The sequence below is a fragment of the Haemaphysalis longicornis genome, unplaced genomic scaffold (assembly GCF_048455015.1).
Source record: "Haemaphysalis longicornis isolate Haplotype H1 unplaced genomic scaffold, Haemaphysalis longicornis Haplotype H1 scaffold_7, whole genome shotgun sequence".
In the NCBI taxonomy this organism is placed as follows: domain Eukaryota; kingdom Metazoa; phylum Arthropoda; class Arachnida; order Ixodida; family Ixodidae; genus Haemaphysalis; species Haemaphysalis longicornis.
The window spans coordinates 143,991,853-144,019,407 of NW_027526422.1; the positions used below are offsets into that span (position 1 = coordinate 143,991,853).

The 27,555-nt window shown below is 49.5% G+C and overlaps 1 protein-coding gene across 5 annotated transcripts in view; it reads left to right on the forward strand.

The window, feature by feature from the left end:
* Positions 1-27,555, forward strand: part of LOC144147095 (uncharacterized) — a 364,907-nt gene that overhangs the window by 68,014 nt on the left and 269,338 nt on the right. For 4 of the 5 annotated variants that reach the window (XR_013317818.1, XM_077679149.1, XM_077679147.1 and 1 more), the window contains exon 5: positions 328-450. Coding sequence is in view for 4 of the 5 variants with exons in the window: in XM_077679149.1 (XP_077535275.1) it covers positions 328-450 (123 nt within the window). In the remaining variant the exon portion in view is untranslated. The remainder of the gene's footprint in view (positions 1-327; positions 451-27,555) is intronic. The other variant, XM_077679150.1, reaches the window with a different exon arrangement.

Consider the following 27,555-nt stretch of genomic DNA (forward strand, 5'->3'; position numbering starts at 1 on the left):
ACTCCTTACATTAGTGGATCTTGTATTTAGAATCCACGACTAGCCTTCGGACACAGTTTCAAACAATCATGTCTTTTCTCGTAATTGATGATCTCACATAAAAACAGCGAATAAAACCTTTGTTCCTTAAATAAATTAGGGTGTATCCATGTGCGGCTCAAAGAGGCTGTCACTAAAGCTCAGGCTACGTCATTACAGCTCCAGACTTCACAACCTAGTACTTCAATAGTGTGTCTCAATGCGTAGGTTTGCTCCCACGAATGCTACTGGCCTAATCGTTCAATCGAAATTCACTCGCAAACATTCATTACTGCAATTTTTTTACAGCCTGCCCGTTATGCGCCCGGAGACACTGTTAGGGTTTCGAAGGACATTGAAGAGGTTGTCCAGCGCAAAAAGGTAAACGACTCCCTGGAAAGTTTGCATCTTTCCGGGAACGGATTCATAAAGGTAAAAAATGACTCATCAGTTGTCTTTTAGACAAGAGAAAACGTTGCGGTAGAACTTTTATTGGGACGTTCGTTTTATGATCATTTCTAGAAAATCATGCACCCTTCCGCCAAACGACGACGATGGTTGAGCGTGAAGCCTTCGCTTGAGGGATTGTTTGGTAGTCGTCTAAGTTTTTTAAACCGGATCGACAGTTGTCAATTTGGAGCAATCGCAACAACAACCACAATAAAGAGTGAAGCAACCAGATAGACAGCGGCTGCATAACGAGAGGGACACAGCTTCGATTCTGGCCAGCGGAAGCATTTTCTTCTTTCACTGCGGCGTTTTTGCGTAGCGCACTTTGCTATAGGTTCCTTCGTTTTTACTATAGTTTGCCCGGTTGCCTGAAACGTGCTGCTACTTCCACCACTGCAGCTGACTTTGTTGCCAATGCTGTGGGTTTCAACTCAGCACGTCTAAACATTTTTTCCTCGGTTATAAGAGCGAATTTGTGTTTAAGGGTTACAATAAACTTCTTTGTCCGGGCTCTGACTGACTTAATGCTTGGTTTCTTCATTTACACGATTTTCTATCATATTTTTGAAATTCAGCATTACTTTTACCCTAACTATCTTATGATCGTTGCACCGAATTTTGGCTGGCAACTTCATGTTTTGCAGAATATTTGGTTTGTCAATTGAAATGAATTAAGTTGTGTTTTTTATCATAGTGAAAGTTGTGTTTTTTATTATAGTTCTCGCCGCGTATTTCCTTTGCAAATCCAGACCATGTGTCGCCTCGACTTTTACGATTGCCTATTCCAAGGTTACCACCGACCTTTCTCCTGTTTACTTATCAGGCCTTCGGCGTTAAAAGGTCCCATTGCAATCGTGAACTGTGTTGATCCTTTCATTGCAGTTTACTCTATGTCCTCTTAGAACCTGTGTACGGTTTCACCATCGCAGCTAGTTGGTGACTTATTGGCCTGTGCTATTAGTAGCCTGTAGCGCCTGTTTAGCTTGATCACAGCAGGTGAAGCTGTTTCGTGAATGCTGAGGAACCGGTCCACGTGCCCTGCTATTTCTCTATGAAATAAGAATCCCACCGCGTGTTCTTTATTTTCTTGGAGTCCACTGTAGAACAAAATATGCCTGTTAGTCTGTTCTATAAAGCCCTCTCATGTTTTATCTTCGTTTACACCATGATATTTCAGCCAATGTCGGAGTACTCCTCTAGGTGTACAGCAATGCTTTTCTCGGTGGACAGGCTTGGTGCATTGAACATTGCAAGGGTCAAGTTCGAAAGGTGGCTTGTCCGGACCGAGAAATTCTTAGCACCCTCTGCTGTATCCCTGGCCTGACCGCCGCTATAGACGGGGGCTCGATAGCTGCTAGGGACTGAGGGCCGAAATTTGCTTCCGCAAATCGTAGGAGGTGTCGGGCAACTACGACACCAAGGTGACCAGAACCTTTTGTGGTGGGGGAATGAGATTTGTGTACCAAAGAGCCTTCCTAGCATTGTTGAACCTATCTGGTTTAGCCCCTCAAAAATCCGAGATGATTTTTACTTCTGGAGTAGGCAGGCCTCTATACCTGGGTAGGTTGTGCCCAGATAGCCCGATGAAGAGCGGAGAGAGTACATAGAAAGAGAGAGAGCGATAGAGACAGCAAGAAAGAGAACAGCACCCCGTGTATGACGTTGCCCCGCACAGGGGCCGTAAGGCTGCGCCAGCGATTGTTCCAGTATCGTTTTTATACGAGCCGTTCGCGGGTATAAAGGGGAACGCTGCTTGCCTAGGAGACAGCTTCTGACGCTTGGCGGTTGGAGAACTGGGCCACTGTTACGTGAATAAAAAAGTAGGCAAATGATTCAGAAGCATCTCGAGTATGACGTTGCCCCGCACACGGACAGTGCGCCGTTTGACGTACAACCGATCATAATAAATAAATGCACAAACTCTGGCTTGCCTGCAGCACGTGATGCCCCAGAGCTGAAGCGAAGTCGTCCAGACGTTTCCGCACCCCTTTAAAGGGGGGAGACTCATCTCTCGCGTCGCGGGAAAAGATCGCGCATTGGCTTCGACATTCGATAAGTAAATAAATGCACAAAGCATAACAAACTTATGCTTATGCGAAGATCAGTTGGCCGGTGTGTGGCCGATGAACGATGCGTACCTTGCCTCTCTCAATTCTTCTAAAACAAAGGAATTGGAAACGGACATAGAAAAGTCCCGATCGTAAAACAAGAATAAAACGAAAGTGACTTTATTTTAACTTGCAACCGAGAAATTTTTCAGGACGTAGAGATGCTCAGTAATATTCGGAGCAGTGATTATAGGATGGGTAGATGCAAGGTAAGGCTGAATCTCAAAAGAGAAAGAAAGACACTGGTGAAGAATACAAAATCCAGCTGGGTCACAGCCTGGACGGAGGAGTTTAAAATCGCTCCTCAAAGCAGGGTTATGCTTTTAACTGACAACAAGGATATAGTGTAAAAGGCCAACAAGACAACTCAACAACGGCTATCACAGAATATACACCTGTTGTGGGACAATCAGCATGTAGGAAACAAACTGGAAAGCTAATAAAACGAGGAACAAATTGCCCGACATAAGAACATGAAAGTATCCAGTAGTGTGGATACAGATGCGCTAGCAGAGCTGTGTAAATTGATTACAAGAAGTAAAAAGAAACTCTACTCTTGTATGTAAGGTGGCAGTGATCGAGGAAACGCTGCAAAAATGAGGAAACTTGAAAGTAACTAAGCGTAAGCTAGCCATCGGCGAAAACATAATGCACGCATTTAGAGAGGAGTAGGGTAACATTGCGCACATCACGGACGAGATAATAAAGATAGCAGGACGATTTTACACCCCTGTGTATGCCAGCGACGTGAGATCAGCGGAAACTACTCAGAGTACAAGCTTAAGTAGCTGTGCCCCACTAGTAATTAAACGGCAGTAGGAAAGGTTATCAAGCGGTTGAAAAGAGGAAATGCTGCAGGTTACGAGGGCATAGCCCTGGATATTTTGATGGAGAAAGATGTTATGCTGAAAATGGCTGTTGTACTTTTTTCGAAATGGTTATTGACTCAGAAAGTATCGATAGCCTGTAAAACACCAAAATTATTCTAAATGATAAAAAGGGTGGTACCAAGTACCTTAAGAATTACAGACCCATCAGCCTACTCTCAGTCTCTTACAAGCAGTCTGCCAAAGTTATAGTTAGCCGCATACGTGACAGCCTGGATTCCCAACAACCCAGAGAGCCTGGGTTTAGGAATGGGTGCTCAACCATGGATCACATACATGTTTTCAGTCAAGTAATAGAAAACTCCGCAGCACACACCAAATGCTTTTACGGGGAATGCAAAGACTATGAGGAAGCATTTGACTCGGTGCACACCGCAGCCACGCTTAAAGCAATAAAAGACAAGGGAATAGAAGAGACCTACATAAGGCTTCTAGACGACATATATAAGAAATGTACGGGCGGGATAACATTTAACAAGTAAAGCGACTACTTCCCGCTCCGAAAAGGAGTACGACCGCGAGATACCATGTACCCGTAACTGTTCCCAGCATATCTGGATGGGGCATTGAGAAAGCTTGACTGGAAATCACAATATTAAGAATAAATGAAGATTACTGAAGTGATTTATGGTTTGTAGACGACATACTCTTGCTGAATGAGACGGCGGAACACCTTCAAGAATGACTATTTATGAAAAATTAGAAAGCGCAGCCTGGGGCTAAAACAAAAATAAATGAATCTATAGAAATGAGGAATAAGCATGCCAAAAGCGCCATGTTGATTTTGGGAAATGAAACGCTAAAAGGTAAAAAGACTGTTACTACCTCGGACGGAAGGTTAGTGCTGACCCCAACCCCGAGAGAGAAACCCGGCGTATAATGGGTATGAGCAGGGGAGCACTCGTCCAGCTCTCTTAAATAATAAAAAATAAGCTACCCCTATTATTCAAAAGAAAAATATACAACCAGTGCACACTGCCGTTGGTGACTTATGTAGCTGAAACGTGGCGCGTCACTAAACCACTGGGAAGAAAATTTAGATAGGCTGAACGAGCTATGGAACGATGTAATCATGGCTGCGCCGATAGTCTCCGTAGGGAAGATGACTCCCTTCCGTTCTCGTGGCTTTGTTGTGTCCCCCTCCGTCGGCGGGAGGCGCCTCCTGCGGGGCGCAGCCCTTTGGGATGACCTTGCCCGCGTCGCAGCTGGGGAGAAGGTTTTGAAAGACGATAGTCTTTCTTGGGCTACTGAAACCCAGAAATTCTTGGGCTACTGAAACACACAATTCTAACACCAAAACCACTTGTTACAACGACAATACCTAAGGACACAGGTCTGGAAAACTGGCATGAAAAATAACCCTTTTGTTCGAAACCTCAATAAACAGGGTAAACCAATTTCGCAGAAACTCTTCCTCACCCAAAAGGGCCAACTCGCCTTCCAAAAAGGTCACCAGGTGTTGTCTGAAAAAGGAAAGCAAGGGCCACTGCATACGTAGCCTGCGATTCTGTGCTACAGCCCTGCAGCGATTACGCCATAGTATATAATCGCCAATTACTACAAATAGTTTGCCTAGGGTTGTACCGGGGCACTGTTCTCAAAGTTGATACCGTGCAAGCCCCAAACTTGGAGCGGCATGGTGTATAATGCGCCAAAAGCACCGGACGGGCAGCAGTGCAGCTTGAGAAAGTGTGAGCCATGGATTCTGGTTGACCGCAGTTGGGACAGGAAGAGTTCTGTGTTACTGTGCCTCACTTCAGCCTCCCGGTCAAAGCAAAGTAGAAATTGCGCAATAGTCTTACATACTCACAGCAAAAGGTAAACGTCTAAGCCCGGTTTATATGTTCATACTTGTCCACTTTGTTCAAAAAGAACAAGACATTACGCAAATAGAAGGCAGGAAATTAGTACACAAGGGACGTTTACAGTGTTCCTTTATTAAAAAAATTCTGGGATGCTTGGTTTTTTGATAGCAAATGATATTCTACATCTACTGGAGAATATGAAAAATACGCCACAGCAGCAACGAAAGATGATGATGATGATGTACTCAAAGATCTTGGCAGGCACCCACAAGGGGGATTGGCCAGGGTCAAATCGGTTGTTGCACTAACTACGTTCCACGTTCTGCTTGGAATGCACGTGGAGCACGGCCACGCGGTTCTATAAACCTTGAAGTCGGCCGCATCGATTCACGCGTGTCACCACCGTACTGAAGCGCTGGCATCGAGGAACCCGGCCTGTAGCAGCGGAACGCGCTAAATTCAGATCGCCTTGAGCAAACCCTTGGTGTGTTTACCTTGGGATGAGCGTGACGGTACAGGAACAGCATGAGAGGTGAGCGGGAAAGCAAAAGGGGGCATTTCCTTGGCAAATGTCTACAGAGACTATAATTATTTGACGACATTTTCCAACGAAAGGAGCAGATACGCGGCCAAATATCGCTTTCCCTCGGAGCTTCTAGGGCGGACAGGGGAGAAACGGGGGTCAAAACCCTAATTTGACGTGCGCTGTGGTGGTCAGGCGTCTTTACTAGCGACCGCTCGCGCATCCTGCAATGATTTTGTCGAGAGCTGCCAATGCGAGTGGTCGTAAGACGACTCGCTCCAGCGGCGGTTTCTGGGTGCCAGAACACCACGCACCTTTCCAGCCCACGTCCGGCGGTTTGGCACCTTTTTGGCCTCCGGGACCCTACCAGGGATCAAGCCGCGATACCGCCCTTGTGTGCTGCGTCGCCTTTTAATTGTTACCCAGGTTCCATTTTGGCTTGTTTTATGCGTCATCGTCTGTAAATACTTGTAAATAGACTTTTCTTCGTCATCTGCTTGCCTCGTCTCGTCATCGGGTCGATCACCATCATGCACAACAGCACCACCTACCTGTACAACGAACCAAACTTTACTAACGAATAATTATAGGAGTAACACTTACGGACAGGAAACGAGTTTCCTGGATCAGGAAACAAACTGGAATGGATAATATCATAGTTGAAGTAAATAAGGAGAAATCGATTTGGGGTGGCCGTGTAGTGAGATGAACCGACAACTACTGGACAGTTAGAGTAACATAGTGGATACCAAAAGAAGGGTCTTAAGAGGAAGCCGAATAACATGAAGGATGGATGGATTAGGAAAATTCGGTAGTCAGCCGTGTACTGGAGGGACAGTTGGAAGTCAGCAAGAGAAGCCTTAACCCTGCAGTTGGTTTTAGAGGGCTGTTGATGGTGTATATGACTAAATGTCCTGAAATATCGAAAGTGGCGCCATGTAGTTTGTTAATATGACAGCAGCGTTTATGTGCAAATAGCGTTTTGTTTTAGTGTAAGATTTAAAACAGCATGATTAACTAGGACGGATGGAATTTATTACTGTCTTAGCCGGATACAACTTTAACTACTTTTATTCATATCACGTCTAGTTAGACGTGTATTTCCGCGTGGACCACTGTCCTAGTTGCCAATATTCCTTGTGGCAGTAATTTCCACTTTCAAACGTTCTAGGGCCCTATAAGAAAAACAATTCTGGTTCAAAGTGTTTCTGGCGCTGCCGTTTCATTTTGACACCGAGTGCATGCTCCAGAAGAAGTGGTTTTCTCTCTCTTTAAGAGTTACGTACTTCTGTACGGAAGGCACAATTTCACCATTATTGGTGTCCTACACATATTAACCTTTCATGTTTCGCGCCGTCTGCGCAGGTGTTTTTCCCAGTATAGACATTTTTCAAATGATGCCGATATTGCCTCTCGCGCATCATGATTTGGCACTTCTTCATATTGCCCAAGCTTGCGAACTCTCCGGTGAAAAACCTAGGTGTGCGACATATCTCCCGTTTGGGTCAACAGGTCCACATTGACGCTACGTTTACGAGGGAATCCAATGCCGCAAAGCTGCATGAGATGCGAAATTTATCTTAAAAATCCAGACATTGCAATCGTTCAATTTGAGGATGTGCTGCTACGAATCTGTTCGCCGCAACCATGTTCTCGCGCCCTGCAATGTTTTGCGAATGCAACCCTGCGTCGGATAGATCATAACCTGATGAAGAACGGCGGGCTCAGGAGCTCAGGGGCACCTCGCTATCGGCGTGGTTCAAACTTCTGCGGCGGCACACGCGACATGCAGCGACTTGCCCGATGGACGCGGACGCCGCAGCCCAGAGGTCCTCTCCCCCTCTTTTACGCTCAGCTTGCGCAGCCACACCGATTCCTCACGGGCTATGGAAAGAGTTTTATGTGTGTCTGTATTACGTTCGCACCGTGTGCGAAAGCAGGCCGAGCGTCGTTTGACCGTTAGCGCTTTTGGCATAAATACGGGGTCCCGAGCGTACAAGAGGATTCGTTTTTAAACAGCGAATCAGCGCCGTCACTCTGCTCAGTTCCCGCACTGTAGCTACGCCCGGAAGGGTATTGTTCTTGTATTTCTGCCACTTATCTCCCGCCATGCATTAAACCAGTCAGTTTGCCTTCAGCTTGCTGTCGTCGTCGCCAAGGCAGCAACGTTTGCTGCTCGCTCGACCACCTCGCTACGCTACCTCGCATGATTAAAGGGGCCCTGAAAGGCATTTTGAGCACACTAAATGAAGTAGCGCAATCGTTAAATTGGGTCGTCAAGGTCATCTGGGCCAAGCATTACTCTTTTACGCGCAGCGGAAAGCTCACACTTTTGTTGCAAAGTTTGTCGCTTTTTTTTTCACCCTTTCCTTCGTGTTTTTGGACGCCGCCATCTTCACATGTCTACATCATCGATTCCCAGATGTTCGTCATGAGCTAGACATCCTGCTATTGGGCGGCTTTTCACGCACTTCCGGCAAAGAGATGAGTCGTCTGCTCAGCGTCGACTCGCCGGCTGATCTGCCAGGGGAGTGTCGGAGTGCTTGAACATTTTACGACAAACGAAACAAGTGTAAACAAACGCTTAACCGTTCGTATTGAATGCAACACGGCCATAACACGACATGGATATTCTCTTACCGGAGTACGTTCCATAAAGAAAGCGTTGAAGCCCCGTGGCACTTCTTTCGTGCAATCGCAGAGAACGCCCTGAGCCGAATGCCCGGGTTTGACGGATACATTTTTTTTCCACTTCAAAACAATCCAGAGGTGCATTTCGAACGAACACAACGTCACAACATGCGTTGCAAGTCTGAACCGCGATTGACAGACGATGGGTTGCCTCCTCCTGCCCGTCGTAAATTCGGCACTCACCTCGCGCGCGGTTTGCGGGGACGAACAGCAAGTCACTTAACTCTGGCGCGCAAGCCGAGATGGCTTTTAGCCACGCACACTGCACATACCCCATGCGAGGTTGAGTCGTACGTCGCTCGAGAAAGATAATCGAGACCATCCACCCGCAGAAGCACAACGTCGCATTTCATCGCGAAACAAAGGCGTCCACAACTCACACACCATCGCCTCCTGTAATGCCAAACGCATCTCACACTTCCTAATGAGAGTGAGTGGTACGCCTGCAGTGCCCACATGTCGCGAGGTGGGGCACCGAGCTAAACCGGGATCACGCAACCGTAACTGACTTCTGGGGCGGTTTGTGCCTTGTTGCCAAGGCAACCGATGTTTGAGATCGTCAAAGAAAGGCGCTCGCTCCAGCGCTAGAAAGCTCAGAGCCACGCCGGAGCATGTTTTGCCAACGTTGCCGCTCTCCACCACGCATCGCCCCAAGCTGAACTGGTCACATGATTGAAGCGTTTTGTGCACGGGTTCTGTATCGGTTTAAAATGTCTTTTTCACATGGCGCCGGCAGGAATTACCACCACCGCAAAATAAGACCCGGCACCAGCGGGGCCACATCTGATACGGCGCTTTTTGGATAAACAGTGCGCGGTGCATGAAAGGGACCGAGCGCAAGATCCCCCCTGCGGCTGCGAGTTCGCCGCCGATTAAAAGTCACGTGCTGCACTGCAGCAACGCACACCGCGAAAGGGCAAGGCCAGGCCACCGCACACATGCGGCCAGATTTTTCGTTCGCTCATCCATCCTTGAGCGGAGTGCGGAATTCATGGTGTCAACAAAACTTGCCCGTAGCAGACGGCAGTCGGAGGAGCGTAATGCGGAAGTACGTCACCGCTGACTAGCGCAGCATCATGGGAGGGAGTGCTCGCGCGCCGTCAACAGTCGAAAAGAGGAGGAAACGCGGCGCGACGATAATGCGCGGTTTTTGATTTACGATTTCTCAGCTAATACTCATCGCTTTAACAAAATTCTTGCGGGAGGAGATTGCTAATACATTGTCTTATTTGGCTACATGTACAGGCGTCCACAGAATAAACCGGACCAAGCGAGCGGCGCGCGATAGCTATCGGTGCGACACCTTCCGGCCCAGCGCCTGCTGTCGAGATAGCGGAGGGCGCATGCGTGTCCCTCCCTATAGTTTGTGCATGTCAGTTTCCTTGACTGCGGCTGCAGCCCTCCGTTCCTCTCGAATGCGACGCGCGGCGGCGCCTTGCGCAGCTCGCCTACCGAGCGGGCGTGATGCTTGGCAGCAGCCGGCAGCGTGCGCCATGCGCCGATGCCGCGCAACTGTGCGTTCATCTGAGAATGTTCGTTCGGCGCTCTTTTTATCGTTTTAATGACTGGAACCCAAACTGGCGTTGAAGAAAGGCTGCGATAAAGATCCACACGTGACTAAAACAGGGCTGGTCGTTATGCGACGAACACAGTTGACAGCAAGAACTGAATACAGCGAAGGTTTATTCGGTTCGGGAAAAAAAAAAAAAAAAAAACATCGGTGATTGTCCGAGTGGTTCCCCTTATTAATTGTGTGTGAAGTTTCCGTCGTTTTCGATAACTTCACGAATGCGTCGGGGGAGCGACTCATAAAGCGACTTTATGATTTCGGGACGGGGGCGCAGGCGTCCCCATTCATCTTTCACTGCCTGCCACAACTCGTCCGCCGTGCGACCGCAGTCATTTCGCTTGCCGAGATTCATCTTCATAATCCCCCACACATTTTCTATCGGATTTAGGTCTGCCCCGCATGGAGGCCACCGCAGCTGTCGCACCGCGTGGTCCTCGATCAGTGAGCTCACGGCTCGTGCTGTGAAGACAGGGCTTCGGTCCTGTTGCAGGATGAAGCACCCGTCCAGGACGTAGGGGAGCAGACTTATTGAAATGATGTTACAGTACTGGGAAGCATTGAATGGCCCAGAAATTCTGACGAGGGGTCCCAGGCCGTCCGCACTCATTGCGCCCCATACGCTGACGGAGCACCTCCCACTGGAAAGGACGCTTTGGCTGTAGCCGGGCTGGTATCTAAATACCATTGGGCTAAATACAGAAATACATTCAGGAAAGATATCTCCGAGGAAAGATATCTTCGAAGATGTTCGGAGGGTATACTAGATAAATCAATGAAAGGACATTCACCGTGTTTGATAGTTTACATCTATTGAAATTACTGGCACATTTTTTTAGCGGGAGGCTGCATCCCCACTGCCACGTCGGCGAACAGTATCCTGTATAAAACTATGCATCAATTTCATCCTCTTTCCACATCGGGAATTACAAAAGCCCCGTTATCCGATGCGGGTTACCTGAAGTGTTTCGTAAAAAAACCGCGACAAGAAACGCTTAACAAACGGTGCTTATAAAACTACGATTAAAACGTTTCAAATGAACCCAGCTGAATAAAATTTACAGGGACATTGTATATCGGTTGCTCCGAAATATAGTTATTAACAGGTAGTTATGCATTGATAGACTTAACAATTACGCTTAGCGTTGCACTCGGGACACTCGAAGGAATGCTCAGCAATTCTCACCAGTGTTGCGGAATGGACATCCCCATTCCATTCCAATTCCATTCCGAGGAATTAGAACTTGTCGTGATTCCATTCCTTTCAATTCCTTGGAATTACAGAATTTAGCCCATTCCCATTCCTGGAATGTACGGGTAGTTCAATTCCATTCCTTTAATTCCTCAACGTAGAAACTGCCTCCGGCGCTTTATCGAGCTATCGAGGAACGCAACATAAAACTGACGTTATCATACGCGTTGAAAACTGCAAAATTATGCAAAATGTCCCACTTGTCACCGATTTGGGAGGTGGTAGTAGCTTGGTTAGATATCTCGTGCAGAACAACTACCCTTCTAATGCAAACATTTACCATCCCTTCCTAACTAAAGTAGAGAAAAGTGCGAAAGCTATAAGTTCATCTACATTTCGCTGAAAGTGCATCCAACCAATCGCCAAGCATTGAAACACCCAAATCGCAAGCGAACAACGAACCCATGAGACGATTTCTCATGGGTTCGTTGGGTTCTCAGCATCTACGAACGATCTAAATGTACACGGTTACGTGGTCTATGAGATAAAGATATACTATTTCACTCCGTCTTCAGGGTCGACGCGTGTGAAGTTTTATTTAGAACAGTTATTTTTTCACGATTTTCAAGTAACCTTTTTGACACAATGGAAGTGCGGTTTCAAAGATAGAGAGATAGGAAGACTTTATTCGCGGTCCCCGGTTTCACGCACGCGCGGTGTGTCCAGAGATGTTATGAGAGCTTTTCGGTAGAGGAACCGGTACATATGTGGAAATGTAGTAGTTTTTTTGACAGAACGCCACATGTCCCGCTAAAAAAGCTTTCGTTCTAAAAAGGGAAATTGTCACACTGCCCCTTTTTGCATAATCACTAGCTGGATCCCGCTACTCACTTTGGTGTTTGCATGTTAGCTTGTTTTAATGGTTTGTTCCTGCGCGACGCGAGGTGAAGCAGCTATTAAGTTGATGTCCGTTTCGTTGCACAATCTGTCGTGTTCTGTCTTGCTATCTGCTTTGCGTACCGTCATACCAGAGTAATTAGTACGCTGTGGATAACTCACAGGAATGTCGCGCGGAGCTTTCTCACAAGTGCACGCATTCTAAATGCTTACTTGGACGATTTCAAGTGAATTTACAGCATTGAGCACTTATGCTACTGTACCAACGCGAGAGACCGGTAGGCAGCGTCACGGAATAACGTTAGCAGTTTTGCATTCACAGTAGGAAATTCACCACCGCTTCCACGTTGACCTCCATTTCGTTCGTTTATTTCCCTGGAATATGGTTCTGTCACTTTAAGTTTGGGAGTCATAAATAATGCCCTGTATTGAACGGATTGGGCTGACCCAATCCGTTCAATACAGGGCATTATTTATGACCCCCTTACTTAAAGTGACAGAACCATATAGTGACGAGAGCCCTGGCAAAATAAAGAAGTATGATCAGGCAGTTTGTTTTCGTGAACGCGCAACCAATATGCACGAGGACCTGAACAAAATTTCGAAATAAGGCCTCCCTACCTGAATTGTGTCGACGCTTCAACTTTCACGCCGACGACTAAGGCTGGAGCCGGAACTGTTAGAAACAAACGCCTTTTGACAGCTGTATCGTCTGCATTGTCGTATTAAATATCTTATGCAATCGTATATCACAGCTTCCCCCTACCGTACGACAGCGTGGAGGTAGAAATCTCAGTAACACATCCGACGCTCGCTCCTTATGCCTATGGCGGGTGCCGGGCACGCATGACACCCCCCCTCTCTACCCCCCTCCCCAATTTCATTTTTGCTGCCTTGGTTTTGATTTGCTGGCGCGCCGCTGCAGCAGACGGACAGAGGGTTCACAGTTTGGCGCAGCATTCCCGGGAGATGCCTACCACGTCGGCTTGCAAGATACAACGCTATTCATTGCGCGCCGGGCACGGAGGGTGGGAGGGGAACGCCAAGCAGACTTGTCGTTTCATGTTTCATGAGCGAATGCTTTATATTGCTCTTTCCAAGACTTCGCAGCAGCATCTTGAGCGGAGAAACACCGCGGCTTCGGATGCATGCCGTTTGTATCCACCCCCCCTCCTGCTTCTCCAAGATATTCCCCGCCTGGTGGCCTGGGCACATGGCGCCTGCAACTGAAACGCCGGTCCGTCATCGGTGCCACGGATAGTTAGTTGTACAGAGAAAGCTATGCCTAAAAAAGCCCGCCACAGCACGAAGAGCCGACCTAACATCGCCACCGCCCCGGTGGCCAAACGCGCTTGCGCTGCTCCAAGTTCAGCTGCACCAGCGCTGCCGAAGGCTGCGCGGATTTGGTTACTCTAGATGCCGGGTGTACGTTCTCGTTTTCGTCGCCTGGGCTCCATTTTTGATATACCGATGAAGTCGTCGCCACAGACCAATTAGGTAGCCGGACGGCGCCAGGGATGTCGACGTCGTCGTCTAAAAATCACTATTCTATTCCCATTCCATTCCGAGGAAAATGCGCTTAATTCCATTCCCATTCCATTCCTCGTGCCACTGTCCTCATTCCATTCCATTTCCATTTCGGCACCTCAGAAAGGTGGAGTGAATCCGGAATGATTCCAATTCCGGAGTGGTAACTCCGCAACACTGATTCTCACATTAAACCGTGCTCTCGATTTGACCTCTTACACATTAAATTGAGAAGGACTCAGCGTGCAATGGGGCGGAAAATGACAGGTGTAACATTAAGGGACAAGAAGAGAGCGGAGTGGGTCAGGGAACAAACACGTGTTAAGGACATATTAGTAGAGATTAGGAAAAAGAAATGGACGTGGGCAGGGCATGTAATGCGAAGGCAAGATAACCGCTGGTCATTAAGGGTAACAGAGTGGATCCCTAGAGAAGGCAAGCTTTGCAGGGGGCGGCAGAAAGTTAGATGGGCAGATGAGATCAAGAAGTTTGCGGGGATAACTTGGTCGCAGTTGGCACAGGACCTAGGTAATTGGAGAAAAATGGGAGAGGCCTTTGTCCTGCAGTGGGCGTAGATAGGCTGATGATGATGATGATGATGATGATGATGATGACTGTACTAGTTTATATATAATCTAGAATGCCCATTACCAGCTACGTTTCACAGTTTAGTTTCGTACCTGCAGCTCATCGGACGCCAAACACGCCGCTGTTGATCCCAGCGAGTGGAAAAGTCGATTCGTCTGTGAATATAACTTCATTCCACTCGTCCGTTGTCCACCGCTCCACTGCCCGGGCGAACTCCAGCCTTTCCAGCCTCTGGGGGTCCGTCACGCGCGGTTTCTGCGCTGCCACGCAACTCCCGAGTCCCGCCTCCTTCAGTCGTCTTCGAATTGTCTCGCAAGAGACATTCAATGACAGCTCCTGTCGAATTTCTTTTGCAGACAGGAGGGGATCTGCCACAGCGGCTGCGACAATCAGTAGTTTCTGCTCCTCACTGGTGACTTTAGGCCGCCCGCTGCGCTCTGCGTCAATGAGTCTGCCCTGATCATTGCGGTAAGCTTGAATAATGCGGCGCACAGAAGTCCTACACCTCCCGGTGAGGTGGCAACTTTCCCACTGAGTAGTCCCTTCGATGAAAAGTCTCCCGATGTGCCTCCGTTGCTCGATGGGGACGCGGGAAGGCATTCTTCACGAATATGACCATGCAGGACGAGTTACGTGCTTTATACGCTTCATAGCTATCACTGTCCAATGGGTGACATGGAAGGAAACGCCTCATTGCTTTTCGATAGCAATTCACTCACACCAACAGCTGTGTATTTCGGTCTATTTTTCCGAAGCGAATAAACTCTTCCTTCCTACTTTCTTCCCTCCTCCCATCTTTAAACCGCCTCTCATATACCGCACGGGAAAAACTCGAAATTAAAAAAAAAATATCGCTGTTTTTAGTTCTATCAACTGTGTGTTTGTCGCATAACGACCAGCACTGGTACAGTCATGTGAGAATCTTTATCGCAGCCTTTCTTCAACGCCTGTTTGCGTTTCAGTCAATAAAATGATAAAAAGAGCGCCGAACGAACATTCTCAGATGCGCACAGTTACGCGGCATCAGCGCAGGGCGCACGCTGCCGGCTGCTGACATGCATCCCGCCCGGTCGGTAGGCGCGCCGCGCAAGGCGCCGCCGCGCGTCGCATTGGAGAGGATCAAAGTGCTGCAGCGAAATAAAGGAAACTAACATGCACAAACTCTAGGGAGGGACACGCATGCGCCCTCGCTATCTCGACAGCAGGCGCTGGGCCGGAAGGTGTCGCGCCGATAGTATTCGCGCACCGCTCGCTTGGTCCGGTTTATTCTGTGACCGCCTGTACATCCATGCATCGGCGGAAGGTATTTCAGGACCCCTTTAAGGTAGCGTGGTGCTGGCGCACCTTCCACACCCAAATTGTTGCAAGCGGTGGGATGGCAACTTCGTAACAACTGGAGCAAGCGGTGCGACATCCGACACCACGGACGTCAGGGTGGTTAAGAACTTTGCAGAATTCACGGTGGTCAATGGTGAGTGCGGAACCTTTCTTCACTGAGTTATACCAGGCTTCGCAGGATAGCTGGTAGGACGTGTGTTGTTGTTGCGTGAGTTATTTGCGAAAAACAACTTTGGTGCAGTGGGAAAGCAGTACTCTATACCTGCCATGAATTCAAAAGCGTGGAAAAAACCGCAGTTGTTGGAGATTGCAAAAGAGTTGCGACGGGATGTTTCGGACGCACTAAAAAAGCCACTGCTGATGCAGACTATACTCGCTGTTGGGGCTGACGATTACAAGCTGTCGGAGTGCATTCAGCTTATTAATCAACGGGAGACTACAAGTCAGGCTGCAGAGGAAGAAAGCGCGGAGAAAAAGCGAAAACTAGAGTGAAAGAGGCAGAAACAGCTACGAGAACAGTAACACTGGGAAAGAGTGCGAGAGCAGAAACTCAAACACGACGAAGAGATACGAGAGCACGGCCTCGAGATTGAGCAACCCCGACGCGAAAGAAAGAAGCTAGAGCAAGAGAGATTCTAACGGGATAACAGAAATTATAGAGCACGAGATTGAACTCGAGCTGGATGAACTGAAATAGAAAAACCCCGAATTAGAGTTGTTGCTCGCAAAATACCTCATATTCGAGGATAGCACCGTACCAGCGCTGTCAGGAGCAGTCGCTGGTGAGCGCGTGTGGGAGTCGACCGTTTCGGTACAGCAGCGCAACCATGTGGCTGAGAGATAACCAAGATGCATTAGCTCAGACTCTCGAGAGGGGACAGTGCACGTCCACTGAGCACGATAGTGTGTCGGTATTGGTTTCGGAGATCTCGAAGAATGATCAGGTGGATCAAATTCGCGACAGGTGTGGGGAACGGCTACCGATCTGAACGTGAACATTTCGCGAGATAATGATGTTTCGCAGGCGTGCATGAACGATGACGTTACTGAGAGGCCGCCCGAGGCCGCTGAAACGGAGGTTGTTTCTTCGGACGGCAGTTCCGGAAAGAGCGACGTTGTGGCAAAGCGTGCAGTCGAGGCACAAAATGTTTCCGTGGTTCATCTGGGAGTAATGACGGTCTCGCCACTGAGCAAGCCGATACCTCCCTGTCACCAGCTCAAGTAGCAGACCTCGAGCAACAGTTAGCCGACCTCGTAGAGATTCAGGTATCGCGGGTGGCTGTGCCGATTTTTATACAGGGCAGCTTGCATGTAGGGAAGTCCTGACACTGGGGAAGGAGAACTAGTGCACCCTTCGGTGTTTCGATCGTGAGGGTGCTACTTAGAAGGCCAGGGGCGACGAGATATGGTCTCTTGGAAGATACGACATATCTGAAGAGCACGTCATACCCTTGTCACTGCCAGCTGATAATCCCTTTGACAAACCAATATGGGGTAAGCTAGTTAGGATTCTGGCATCACCCGTGGCTGCGCCACGTCGGAAACCAACCTGCGGGATCGTGGAGGAGAGAACGTAAACGCGTTTCGATGCTTGCTTGCTGAAGGCGTCCAGAAAAGGCGATGAACGAATAGGGAGGAAAAACGTCCGCGCCTACTTGCGGCGCGTGTTTTAGTGCAGGAACGCCGAGAGGCAAAGCAGTGAAGTCGCATGGCGCCATGGGAACGCTGCTTCCAAGAAAGAGTGCGCGCCTCTCGTTTGAACGGTGGGAAATCTCGCTCGCTCCTTCGCGCGCTCGACGTTTATCGAAAAAAAAAACTACCCGTGTCCTTTCACGCGGTCGCAGCAGCCTTCAGAGAACGGGCGCTCCTAAGGTGCGGTTAAAAAAATAAAGTCGTTCCACTCAATGTGAAGTGCAGAGCAGTGATTTGCCATAATGGGCTGCAGCGCCGTTATCCGCTTACTGCTGCCACCGAATTCATCTAAAATCTTTCGTCTTCGCAGTGCTCGCGCGCCCCCTGCGTGAAATTGCGCCAGCGGGACTTCTGTTGGAGTAGTTGGAGACTTCTGCTGCAGCTGTTTTGCGTGATTTCGAAAGCGTATTTTTTTTTGCGCTGCTGGAGCCTTTCTGCTTAATTTCGAAAGCAAAATGTTTTTCTAGCGCGGCTGGAGCCTTTCCCCGGCATTTCGAAAGCGACATTTTTTTGCTTGCGTGACTGAGCCTTTCTGCGGCATTTTAAACGCGCCGTTTTTTTCTTGCGCGGCCGCTTTTTTTGCTTGCTTTCGGAAAAACCAACCCAAGGTTTTTTCTAACTAAATGCACGCGGGGGGCTTCCGGTTACATGCATAGATTTTGCCTGAAATGTACCTACAGTTTTATTTTCGCTAAACAATGGGGATTTGTGTGACAAGCAGTAACGAAAGTCGAGCTAGTTGGTACGGTGCATTCTTCTAACAGCCCCCTTTTTTTGTATTTCGTTTATCATCCCCGTCATATTATTGCTATTAGATGTATGACAAGCGCATACGGTTCAAGACGTTCGAACGGTTGTGAGTATTTACACCGGGTTCTTTTCGAGGCTTCAGCGTGACCACCTGACGACGGAACATCAGGCTCTACTTAGGTTCGTTATCTCGCGGCCCCGCCTGATTCGGGCAGTCGCATCGACCATCTGAGAGATATGATTACAAGGCGAGCCCATAAAGCGCTCTGCGCTTAAAAGGGGACAGACAGCTCAAGAGAATGCCGCGAGCTCGATTCGCAGCCCTCAGTGCAAGAAGCGGCCTGTTGACACCCAAAATTTTTCTATTTCATTGTGTTCCTTGAAGCAGTTTCGCCCGTTGCGATTACATTTCGTTTTGTGTGGGATATTTCCAATCACTCAAAATGTCAACCATTCGAGTTTGTGCGTTTGGCTAAAGTACTGCTGCGCTAAAATCTAACTAGTGTAGTTAGTTATTCGCGTATTTTTGTCGCACCTAAAAGCCTGGTAGAGCTTAATAGTGGAATTGTCTTCGCACTTGGCAGCGATGCGGTTGTATCTTCTTGGGTTGTTCTTTCGCTTGCCTGACCATGGCGGAGACGTTTCTGGGGAGCCCTATTCGTCCAGTGACCGACCCTGTGAAGCTCAAGCAAGGCGTGGTACAGCCCATCTCTGGATGCGAGCGTCTGTGCAGGCCTTCTCTTCCAGAGCATCCTTTCGGACAACGGTTCAAGGCTCTTATTCATCGGCATGTTGGACCCCCGCTGGAGAAGCTGTTACGATTCTGTGCGCCGCAACTGTGTTCGCGGGTCCTGCAAAAGTTTGCGTGTGAAGGCCTGTCTCGGACAGATCACAAGATGCTGCAGAACGGCCGCCGCAGGGCGCCTTGCTATCGGCGTGATTAACACTTCGGCGGCGGCAAACGCGACGCGCAACGAACTGGCCGAAGGACGCGGACGCTGCAGACGAGATATCCTCTCCCCCCCTGTTTCACGCCCAGCATGCGCCGCTACACCGACTCCTCACGAACTCTGGAAAGTGTTGTATGTGTCTGTATTATGTTCGCACCGTGTGCAAAATCAGGAAGAGCGTTGTCTGACCATTACCGCTTTGGGCATACATGCGGCGCCCCGAGCGCCCAAGAGCATTCATTTTGGAGTAGCGAAATAATGCTGTCAGTCTTCTCGAGTCCTGTACTGTAACCTCGCCTGGAACGGTATTGTTCCTGTATTTCTTTGGCGCACCTCTCGCCATGCAGTAACCAGTTAAGTTTGCCTTCGGCTTCATGTCGTCGTCACCAATGCAGCCACTCCTACTGGCCGCTAGACCATCAAGCTACCTCGCATGACGGAGGCGACAAAGCCCGGTTCAAGGTCGCCTTCCCGAATATAACAACTGTTGGCAGTGGTGGGATGGCAACTGGGTAACACTGCTCGGTGTTGCCACGAGTTGTTAGTGTGCGATAAAGATTTCCACACTATACTCGCCTGTACAGGAAAAGCTTATTTTCCCAGCCAAATACACATGATGGGCAGAGGTACGTGTAGGGTCTCGTACCAGACCTGGAGACGTGTTCCGTCGTACACACGATGTCAGCATACATAGTTTAACACATGAAGCTCCCGACCACACAAAATACACGGGAATACTCACCATATGCTTCCGACCAGTTAATGTCGCTGATGCCGGTAAATGGATAAAGGGCCGAAAAAAGATTTGTTTTCAAGGTGCTGCTCATCTGGCTTACCCAGTTAGGCGCACGCAGTGTCATGTCTAGGTAGGCGTTTGAACGCAGGTTCCCGGAGGCGGTATTTCAGTCGGCCATGCCGTCCCGACATTACGCCTCGTCCACAAAACGGGACTTCGGCTTCCGCAAGTATGGCGCGACGCCAGGAGGTACACGGACGCTGACGTTTTAGATGGGCTCTAGAGGAACGCATGCAGAGCACAGAATGAACCCTCGTCACCTTGATACTCCGGACAGCAGCACAACCAACCGGCAAGGATGCAGGTTCTAGAGACCATGGCCGTTCTTTCCAAGGGGCGGCTTATTTTTAAAGCAATGCTTTACTAATCTCATCGAGCTGTTTTACGGTAGCAGTAGATTTGAAGGAAATGGGCCCTATTCTCGACTGCAGTATTTCACGGGAAACGTGCCAGTTTTTTGCGTAAGCACAACAGCACAACACAAGCAATCAGTGACGTTATACACGTATAGCTACGACAACATGCAGTGTAATTTGACGCTTCGCTCATAAAGATCACAACAAAAGTACCAAATATAAAAAGATTTTTCATGTAGTATAAAAGTTAGGACGGTAGGTGAGGTTGGCAAGGGAAACACATTTCTGCAGGTCAACATTTGGGTCAACACGACAAGGCGATCCAGTAACGTTGATCCAAAAGCGAGCGAAAGGGGGATGTTGAGCTAAAGAACACCACACAAGCTTTTTTACTAATCTATTTATTTCTTTCAATCGCTTTTAGTAACATTGTCCAGCTCTGTGCTTCAATGCAGGCTTTGTTTCGGTATCACCTTTTCGGCCGCCACCGCCTGTCGTCTGGTGCCATGTTACAAGTTTAATGCGTGATCACGGGAAAAGACGGTCGCGACCATCGCTTGTATGGCGCATACGGGCAGCAAAGCGCTACACCCGAGAACCGCTGAGGGAATCGATGTCGCCGATTTACTGATTCGTCAAACTCGACTTCAATCAGCGCCGTAATGCGTGAAGCAATCCATTTTCTTTGTTATTTTTCTATTGAGTTCGATCATGTCACCCAGCAGCTAACTAGGAGGAGTGTGGACAAATTCCATGCATTGGTGTCTTTGTCATGGAGAGGCTTCTACTGCCCTGTTATGCTGCTGGTCCGCCGAACAAACAATTTTTATTTTATTGTCAAACAGAAAAGCAAATTAGAGCCCGTTATTTGTATGCTCTGTGATCGCTGAGTTAGAAACAGCCAGAACTATTATTTGTTTCGGTTTAAAACATGCTCTAAACCGTGCCTCGTACGAAACTGCGCCTGCTGAAAATTCGCGGGTTTTCACGGTGCCCAACATGGTGCCCAAGGTCGGTGCCATTTTTTGCCCTATTTCACGGCGACAGCAACCACCATGTTCTAGCTGTTGCGTAACATTACGTCCCTATTACGCAGGCTGAAGTTGCCAATGGGTGACGTGATCATTCCCGCCAGCTGTTTAAATTACGTCACGCCTTCTCGCCCAATCATAGAGAGTGCATGACATGTGTAATGATGACAGCGCCGATGAACCCCGTCTTGACGATGACCCCCCTCCCTTCTCGTGGCCTTGTGGGGTCTCCCCATCCGGTGGCGGAATGTTGGGGCGGCCTCCGCCGACGCCAGCGAGTCGCAACCCTTTGTATGGGCCTCGCCGGCGGCTTTTACACGGCGGCGGGGAAGGCTTTCCTTTCATCCTGACCTTCGGGGACGGCCAGGGGGGGAGTGGAGGTCAAAACCCTTATTGGCATGTGCGCTGTTGTGGGGGAGGCGGCATTGCTTGCGCCCTGCTCAGGCATGCTTCAACGAGTTTGTCTAGAGCTGCGACTGAGCACGCTCGCACGAAGACTTGCTCCCGTGGTGGTTTCTGGGCGCCAGAGCCTCACGAATTTCTCGCCAACCGTGCGGCGGTTCGGCGCACTTTTGGCCTCCGGGCTCCCATCAGGGATCGCGCCGCGATACCACCCTTTGTGCGCTGCGGCGCCTTTTAATTGTAATTCAGTTTTTGTTTTGTCTTGTGCTATGTTTCGTCATCTCTGTAAATAAGTGTAAATAGACTTTTTCTTCATCATCGCACTGGCCTCGTCTCGTCATCGGGTCTTTCACCACCCTCCACGACGACACCAACCACCTTCAACAACAAACCTAACTTTACTGGCGCAGCCCGACAGCGTCGTGGATGTTTTCGTCTCTTCAGGTGACGAATTCGTGACCGACGTGTGACCGCGAGAGCAGAAGAAGAAAGTCGACAGGACAACGACGAAGCTGAGCGGCTGCGATCCTCCTGCAAGACAGCGGATACGTTAGTTCAACTGCAGGAAAGAAGGCATCCTTGGACCCTCCGATCTCCGCGGGAGAGAATTGGGAGTGCTGTGCGCGGTGCAGCTTGGCGGCCAGATCATCGCCGCTCAGTGGTCTGTCTCTGCAGCTTCCTTTTTGGGACATCCTCATTGCCAGAGCACAGCATGGCCAGGGAGAAAGAGCTGGAGGTTGAACGCACAAAAACGCGAGAGCTCGAGCGGCTCTTAAGGTTGGCCGAGGCTGAATTTCGGGCGCGGCCGGTTAACGAGAACCTGGTGCGGCCGTGCTGCAGTTGCGGGCAGACCACACACTCGTCCGCAGACTGCCGCGTTTACCTTCATCTCGACCGTGACGCCGGCCCACCCCCATCAAGGGAACGCTGGGTTGAGGTAGATGGTCCGGAGTCAGGCGTAAAGCCGTGTCTCGTCTCCGCTGCAGTGTCGGGCGTCTCCAAAAGACGGCCTAACAAAGTAGGTGGTAGGCTAGGGGGACCGAGCGTCACCGCTAAACCATTCAAGCTAAGGCTCGGCATGGTAAGCGAAATCGTGCAGCTGAGAAGGATTTTCACTCCGTATCAGTTGACCAGGTCGGCTAAATCAGTCGCATTGGCAGAAACTTCTCGTAAAGAGACGGCTGTGGGCTCCGCTGATTTCCCCTCTTCGAGGGCTATTGTCGACGGCACCTCGGCTACACAGCCAAAGGCAGCGGAGTCGGCCGGCGAGCCCAAGGGTCAGGCATGTGCGCCCGCCGCGACGGCACGCGCCGGGAGAGTTGGGGCAGGCTTTGTTAGCGCTGGTCCAGGGGAGGCAGATGAGCCTGCCAGTGGGGACTTCTCTTCACTGAGACACACCGAGGCGGGGGCAGATCGGCGGATCGGGCCCGACAAACCGGATTCATCGTTGGAGGATTCACTTCGAAACGCCATCGCGGACCTTGCTGCCCGGCGTGCGTCGGTGGCTATTGTCGGCGACTACCCGGCTGCGCAGCTAGAGGCAGTGGAGCCCGCAGTTCAAGCCACTGAACAGCCGGGTGCTCCCACTTTGATGGCACTCGCCGTGGCGGGCTTCCGCCGGGATCGGCCGGGGAAGGCATATGAGCTGGGAAATGTCGAGGCGCCTCCGCTGAGCGCCAGAGAAGTGCCAGGTCAGACCGCTGACGCACAATCTCTACCGTATCCTGACCAACCCGGTCGAAACGGTGTGTTCGGGGGAGACGCAACTGCAGACGTTTGCTGTAAGAATACCCCTGCAGCCAATGCTGCTGGCGGCAGCGAACAAACCGCTGATGCCCTCAGGAGAGACCCGGACTCGCACGCCATTGGGCTTCCGTCCGCACAAACTGGTGGTCGCCCTCAGGCACACCCGCCTGGGATTCCCTGTTTCGACAGGTCGCTATCCGTGAGGGATAGAGGCTTTAGCGGTCCCCTGAGTGAGCTTTCTGGGGCGCGGAGGACGAGACGCTGTTGCGCCGCGTTGAATGTTAAGAAACGGTCGCTTACTGTGGGAGTGAATCAGGGCTCAGAAGTAAAGACAAGGTTCAACGAAAGGCAGGCAGGAAGCGACTCGGCATGCCAGGGAGGGACCAATGGCAGGCGCGGACAGGTAAACGTAAGCGTCTCAAGGCCCGTGCTCCTGGTCATGCGGGTGGCTCTGGCATTGCGGGCTTCCCGCACGGGTTGCAGAGGCAGATCCCCTGACGCTTCGGCGAACGCCGAACATCGCGATTGGTGCAACAACCAGATGGGCTCTCACCTCGAAGCTGCACCCGATTAATTCGGGCGCTACTGGCGCAAACTGTGGTGAACCGACTGAACGCTCGGGGACGTTTTTGTTGCTGCTGTGTTTTTCTCACCCGTATGCTTGCGGGGGAGGTAGCAATCACATCGCGTTTTGTTGCACAATTGCATCGTTCTTTTTGCTGCCGTTTTCTCTTGTTCCTTCCCTTGTTCTCGCAAGTCAGCGTTAATTTTGTCTTTGTCATTGTATCCCGCACGCAGGTAGTTTTCTGGTTTGCATGATGTGCCCCGGGCGTGTAATGCATCATGGTGTTTGTTTTTTCTCTTGGTGCTTTGCTTGCACGCGGAAATTTCACTTGCATGCATGAGGTCCCCAAGAGATATTCCTCCTGTATTTTGTTGTTTGTGTGTATCGGCGCTGTAATCACTTTGTTGTGAAGCCTGTAGTATTCCAAGCAGTCCTGACAGAGGCTTTTGATAGGGGAGCTGTAATGATGACAGCGCCGATGAACCCCGTCTTGACGATGACCCCCCTCCCTTCTCGTGGCCTTGTGGGGTTTCCCCATCCGGTGGCGGAATGTTGGGGCGGCCTCCGCCGACGCCAGTGAGTCGCAACCCTTTGTATGGGCCTCGCCGGCGGCTTTTACACGGCGTCGGGGGAGGCTTTCCTTTCATCCTGACCTTCGGGGACCGCCAGGGGGGGAGTGGAGGTCAAAACCCTTATTGGCATGTGCGCTGCTGTGGGGGAGGCGGCAATGCTTGCGCTCTGCTCGCGCATGCTTCAACGAGTTTGTCTAGAGCTGCGACTGGGAACGGTCACACGAAGACGTGCTCCCGTGGCGGTTTCTGGGCGCCAGAGCCCCACGAATTTCTCGCCAACCGTGCGGCGGTTCGGCACACTTTTGGCCTCCGGGCCCCCATCAGGGATCGCGCCGCGATACCACCCTTTGTGCGCTGCGGCGCCTTTTAATTGTAATTCAGTTTTCGTTTTGTCTTGTGCTATGTTTCGTCATCTCCTGTAAATAAGTGTAAATACGTTTTCTTCATCATCGCACTGGCCTCGTCTCGTCATCGGGTCTTTCACCACCCTCCACGACGACACCAACCACCTTCAACAACGAACCTAACTTTACTACATGGAAGACGTATTGTTGTTGAAAAGCAAAGACAGGCGTACGTTGTCACGTTTGCTGCATTTAGTCTAGTTTTGCATTGCCGTCCAAGAAGTATGCGCTTTCAGTAAACAGAAATAAGGGAAACTTTAGAACTGGCGCCGTTAAACGTCATAAAATGTCCAAATGACGACAGCACAGACAACCGCTTTGTCAACCGGAAGCACGTGAACAAAATTGAAAGCAAATCAGAAAAGACTTCGGCGAATTCACAGTTCACTGTGATTTTGCGCAGTCCAGAATAGTGGCCCTATTCTCGACTGCACAAATTGCCGGCATTTCGCCCATGTTTTTTTGCGTAAGCGCGGCGTAAGCAATCAGTGACGTGCTGCACCTATAGCTATGACGACATGCAGTGTAATTTGACGAGTAACTCATAAAGATCGCTACTAAGGTATCAAATATTGTGCAAGAAAGATATAAAAACACTTGGCATGTACTATAAAAATTAATACGGTAGCTGAGGCTGACAAGAAAAACACATTTCTGGACGTCAAATGTGGCGCCAACACCACAAGGCGATCGAGTAACGTTGATCCAAAAGCGAGCGAAAGGCGGATGTCGAGCTAAAGAACATCACACAATTTTTTTACCGTATCTATCTATTTCTTTCAATCGCTTTTAGTATCATAGCTGGGCTCTCTGCTTCAATGCAAGCTTTGTTGCGTTATCACCTTCCCTGCTGCCACCGCCGCCACGCCATCGTCTGCTGCTATGTTACAAGTTTATGGCGTGATCACAGAAAAAGACGGCCGCGACCATCGCTTCTATGACACATAAGAGCAGCGAAGCGCTACGCCTGATAACGGCGGAGCGCACCGATGTCGCCGATTCACTCATTCGTCAAGCACGACTGCAATCAGCGCTGTAATGAACTAAATAGTCACTTTGCATTGTAATTTTTCTCTTGAGTTCGATCATGTGACGTAACAGCTTACTAGGACAAGTATGGACAAATTCCATGCATTGGGTTCTCTTTGTCATGGAGGGGCTTGTACTGCCCTCTTATGTTGCGGTTACGCCAAACAAATAACTTTTATTTCATTGCCACACATAAAAGCAAAATACTGCATGTTATTTGTATGTTCCACGATCGCTGACTTGGAAGCAGTTGAAACTATAATTTGTTTCGGTAGAAAACATGCTTTAAACAGCGCGCATGCGAAACTGCGCCTGCTGCAAATTGCCGCACATTTCGCGGCGCCGTAAGCCGGGGCAATTTTTTGCCCTATTTTGCCTGTATTTTGCGACAAAAACAGCCGCCATTTTCAAGCTGTTACGTAGCATTACGTCACTTTTACGCAGGCTGAAGTTGCGAATGCATGACGTAATCGTTCCCGCCAACTGTTTAAATTACGTCACGCCTTCTCAGCCAATCACCGAGGGGGTGTGTATTACAAGCAGTATTGTTGTTGAAAAGCAAAGACAGGCTTACGTTGTCATGTCCGCTGCATTTAGTCTGGTTTTTCATTGCTGGCCAAGAATTACGCGCATTTAGTAACGAGAAATAAGGCAGACTTTAGAACTGGTGTCCGTAGACGACATGAAACGTGAAAATGACGACAGCACACACAACGACTTTGTCAACCGGAAGCACGTGACCAAAATTGAAAGCCAATCAGAAAGGACTTCCGGAAAATTGCCTGAATTGCCGGCAATTTGTGCAGTCAAGAATAGGGCCCTAGGGCCCAATTTGACCGTAGCTGGGCATCACGTGACTCGCCGGGCTGAGCACCGCAGGCGGTCGCGTTCGCCGCAGCCGCCGCCGCTGCTGGCTTGGCGCATGCCCTATCCGCAGCTGGTTCGCGCGATACCACGGGACTTGCCGCGTGGGTCCGAGCTTGGCCGTTAATGAAATCAAGATAGGGGGCATTATTCCTGACTGCACAAATTCACAGTGAACTGTGAATTTGCCGGAAGTCTTTTCTGATTGGCTTTCAATTTTTGTCAGGTGCTTTCGATTGACAGAGCGTTTGTGTGTGCCTTCGTCATTTTGACGTTTTATGACATTTACGGGAAGGAGCTCGAAAGTTTGCCTTTTTTCTCTTTACCGAAAGCGCATAATTCTTGCCCGGCAATCAAAACCTAGACTAAATGTAGCGGACATGGCAACGTACGCCTGTATTTGCTATACAACAACAATGCGGCTTGTATGTCCTGCACACTCTGTGATTTATTTGGTTTTATTTATTTCAATAATTCCACCTGAAAGGCCCGAAGGCACTACATAAGGGCGGGGGGGGGGGGGGGGGGGGCGGCGGCGTACAAGGTATAGGAAACAACGCAAAAAAAAACTCAAAGGGTACCAAGGGTAAACATTCAGAAAACAATAATAATACAAAGGGTACAAAATGCAAAGTATACCGTAAACATTACCAAGTGCAAGGTAAACGTAAAGGTGCAAGGGTAAACATTAAGAGGAATATGAAACATTTTAAACAGTACTTCAAAATTATTCTAAAAACTGGCAGGAGAACAGAAAATTCAGTTAGATTGTAGCATGTGAATTTTTAGTTTATTGCGGAAGGCTTG